The following is a 3,665-nucleotide window of genomic DNA, read 5'->3' on the forward strand; positions in this document are numbered from 1 at the left end:
AGTCCGATACAGTCCCACTTCCCAGCAGCCCCTTTCAGGGACTGCAGAGGAAGCTGCTGGCTTCGTGGTCTTTCACCCTGGGCACTGGGGTGTTTCCTGCCTAAAAGGACACTGTCCCTTGAAGCCATCGCACAGTCAGTAGAATCAGGAAGTTCATGATACCTTACCATGGTCTAATCTTCAAACACAATCAAGCTTTTCCAGTTGTCTATGGTCACGTGAGGCAGCTCATGCCATCCAAGTACTTCCTGATCACGTTAGTCCTACCTGAACACCTGCGTATGCTTACTGGGAAGTTGTTTTCTGCCCTTTCGGGGCTAACAAGCTCTGTGGGCAAGTGTGTGAGACCAGGCGCTCCCATATGCCCGTTTGCCTCTTTGCAGTGTGTGGACTTCGTGGTCCGCTGTCGAATGTAAGCTGTCGTAACTCTGTTTTGTTTGTCTTATTGCCTGTGCGGCCAAAGAGGGCAAGGGGCTTGACAGAGCCACCTCTTAATGAGATTGCAATGGGACCCTGGCTCTTTAGAAGATGCACCCTTAGGGTTGGGGCTCAATATCACGACAAGGACAGAAAGAGGACTTCATATACACACTCATTCATTCTGCTATGGGAGGGTGGTCACTGGGCCGGGAAGATCCCTTCCTCAGCCACCCATTTTCTTCTGTTTTTTAAAAAAATAATTTATTTAGCCGGGCGTTGGTGGCGCACGCCTTTAATCCCAGCACTCGGGAGGCAGAGGCAGGCGGATCTCTGTGAGTTCGAGGCCAGCCTGGTCTACAGAGCGAGTTCCAGGACAGCCTCCAAAACAATCCAGAGAAACCCAGTCTCGAAAAACAAAACCAAAAAAATTAAATTAAAAAAATAATTTATTTAAATTTATTTTATGTGAGTTGGTGTGAAGGTGTCAGATCCCTTGGAACTGGAATTACAGACAGTTGTGAGCTGCCACGTGGGTGCTGGGAATTGAACCCAGGTTCTCTGGAAGAGCAGCCAGTGGTCTTAACTGCTGAGGAATCTCCCCAGCAGCCCCTGCTTTTTTTAAGACAGGGTCTCACTAAGTAACCCCAGCTATCCTGGAAGTCACTATGTAGACCAGGCTGGTCTTTAACTAATTCACAGAGATTTGCCTGCCTCTTTCTCCCTAAGTGCTGGGATTAAAGGTGAGTGTACCATTCCCAGTCCTTATATTTTTATTTTTGTATGTATGTGGGTGTGAGCATGCCATGGCTCATGTATGGATGTCAGAGGGTGTTAATTCTCATCTTCTACCTGTGGGTCCTAAAGATGCAGCTCAAGGTGGTTAGGTTTAGAGGTAATCACCTGTATGTACTGAGCCATCTTGCTGGATTCCTTCTTTCCTTCCGTCCTTCCTTCTTTCTTTCCTTCCTTCCTTTTTTTCCTTCTTTTCTTCCTTTTTTTTTTTTTTTTGAGACAGTTAGCCCTGGCTGTCCTGGAACTCACTCTGTAGACCAGGCAGTCTTTGAACTCACAGAGACCTGCTTGCCTCTGTCTCCAGAGTGCTGGGATTAAAGGTGTGTGCCACCACTGCCTGGCTATTGCTGGTTCCTTTTGATCCTTGATGAGGCTGAGCTGGTCAAAAGGGAATCAGAGTAGGAGGCAGAGGCAGGGCCTCTGTGTCTCCATCTTGGCTTTGCCACCAGCTTGCTTAAGAGCCCGGCCTTTTTAGTCAAAGAGGAATCCAGCCCCTATCTTTACCCCTAACCCTGCAGCTCAGGGTGAAAGTAAGGCAGACATGTTCCCGAATTTCCTGATCCCCCAGTGGGTGCTTTTGAGATGTAACTATACAAAAAAATCCCCCAGGAGGCATGCTCAGTGGATGATTCTGGTTAATTGAATGCTATAGAATGTGGAAATGTTCCCAGAATTCAAACATTTTTTAAATTTATTTTTATTTCATGTGCATTGGTGTTTTACTTGCATGCACATCTGTATGAGGGTATTGGATCCCTTGGACCTGGAGTTACAGACAGGTGTGAGCTGCCTTGTGGGTGCTGTGGATTGGACCCCGGTCCTCTGGAAGAGCAGTCAGTGCTCTTAACTGCTGAGCCGTCTCTCCAGCCCCAGACTTTTTTCTCTCCTTTCTTTTTGTGGCTGTTGAACACAGGGGTTTGGCTGTCCAGCAGACATTGGCTCTTGCTGCAGCGGCTTCTGTCCTAGGTGCTGGGAGTATGCCTGCTCGGCCTGACTCCAGAAACTGTATCTAGGGCAAGTTACAGGGGCAACTTCCTTGTGTGCCTGGAGTGGACTGTGGTTGCTTGGGAGCCCTGGAGCCCCAAAGAGGGAATACGGGAAGGAGTCATTGGAGAAGGTGCTATTGTTGTAGAGATGCATAGAAAGCAGTCACCAAGCCTGCCTGTGATTCTAGGGCCTGGGAGGCAGAGGCAGGTGAACCTCAAGTTCAAGACTAGCTTGGGTGATATAAAAAGATCATGTCTCAAAACATCAAAGTAAAGCAGGGTATACTGGCACATGCTTGCCACCCCAGGATTTGAAAGGTAGAAGCTGGAGGAGCTTGAGTTCAAGGTCAGCCTGGGCAATGTGAGACCCTGTCTCAAAGAAACAAAACCAAACAAAACAAAAGCACCTGAGCAAAGATATCACATAATAAAAAGCAGTTAGTGTTGTGTTTGGCATGGAATAGCCAGGTGCAGTCTAGGCCACAAAGACAGCAGGAACAAAGGGCCAGAGATGCATCTTGTATCATCCTGTCATCATCATCGGTACTGAGTTGCAACAGCTGGCCACAGGGTCTCACACCTGTAATCATAGCACTGGGAGATCTCCAGGTAGAGGCAGGATTGTGAGTTCAAGGCCAGCCTGTCTCAGAAAAGTTCAGCCAACTCCCTCTTCCAGGCACGGTGCTGAGAGGCACTCATTGTGGTCCAGCATTTGATACCCTGTCACAGGCTTTCCCATCGTATGGCCTCTAACAAAACTAGGTTGTCTCAAACCCCTGGCAACAGGATTTTTTATCTTTATACCAAGAAGGTTGGGAAAGCACCTGCATCTGCATGCGGTGTGTGTCCAGGCAGACTTCAAGGGGTTTGTGCTGTGAGACCGAAAGTCCTTATGAGACCGTCTAAGACAAAGAACCATGTCAGTGGGTCTATGGTGGGTGGTTCCAGGTGTGCCAAGTGTGTCCATGACACGATCAAGCGGGCTTTCCTAACTGAGGAGCAGAAAACTCTTGTGAAAGTGTTGAAGGCACAAGCACAGAGTCAGACAGCAAAATAAATATGCAACTTTTTTTTTTTTTTTTTGGTTTTTACCAGACAGGGTTTCTCTGTATTGTTTTGGAGGCTGTCGGACCAGCCCGGCCTCAAACTCACAGTGATCCGCCTGCCTCTGCCTCCCTAGTGCTGGGATTAAAGGCATGCACCACCACCGCCCGGCTAATATGCAACTTTTTAAAAATAATAAATACCAAGGCTTGGTCTGTGGGAAAAAATCTGACCAACTGAAAAGCTTTAAAAAAATAAATAAAAAGAGCTGGGCAGTGGTGATGCACGCCTTTAGTCCTAGCACTTGGGAGACAGAGGCAGGCAGATCTTTGAGTTTGAGGCTAGCCTGGCCTACATAGGGAGTTCTAGATCAGCCAGGGCTACATAGTGAGACCCTGTGTTATAAAAATAAAAGCCTGGGAA

The 3,665-nt window shown here is 47.8% G+C and overlaps 1 protein-coding gene across 1 annotated transcript; it reads left to right on the forward strand.

The window, feature by feature from the left end:
- Positions 1–361: 361 nt before the first annotated feature.
- On the forward strand, positions 362–3,255 carry LOC110342936 (60S ribosomal protein L34-like). The gene is made up of 2 exons (XM_040757415.1): positions 362–412; positions 2,908–3,255. The coding sequence occupies exons 1-2, from the start codon at positions 362–364 to the stop codon at positions 3,253–3,255; spliced, it is 399 nt and encodes a 132-aa protein (XP_040613349.1).
- Positions 3,256–3,665: the final 410 nt, after the last annotated feature.

Source organism: Mesocricetus auratus, unplaced genomic scaffold (genome assembly GCF_017639785.1).
Source record: "Mesocricetus auratus isolate SY011 unplaced genomic scaffold, BCM_Maur_2.0 Super-Scaffold_100014, whole genome shotgun sequence".
NCBI classification, from domain to species: domain Eukaryota; kingdom Metazoa; phylum Chordata; class Mammalia; order Rodentia; family Cricetidae; genus Mesocricetus; species Mesocricetus auratus.

Coding starts and splice junctions, on each gene's coding strand:
- LOC110342936 (XM_040757415.1), top strand. CDS start 362: ATGCCCGTTTGCCTCTTTGCAGTGTGTGGACTTCGTGGTCCGCTGTCG. Junction 413..2,907: donor TTCGTGGTCCGCTGTCGAAT/GTAAGCTGTCGT, acceptor ATTGTGGTCCAG/CATTTGATACCCTGTCACAG.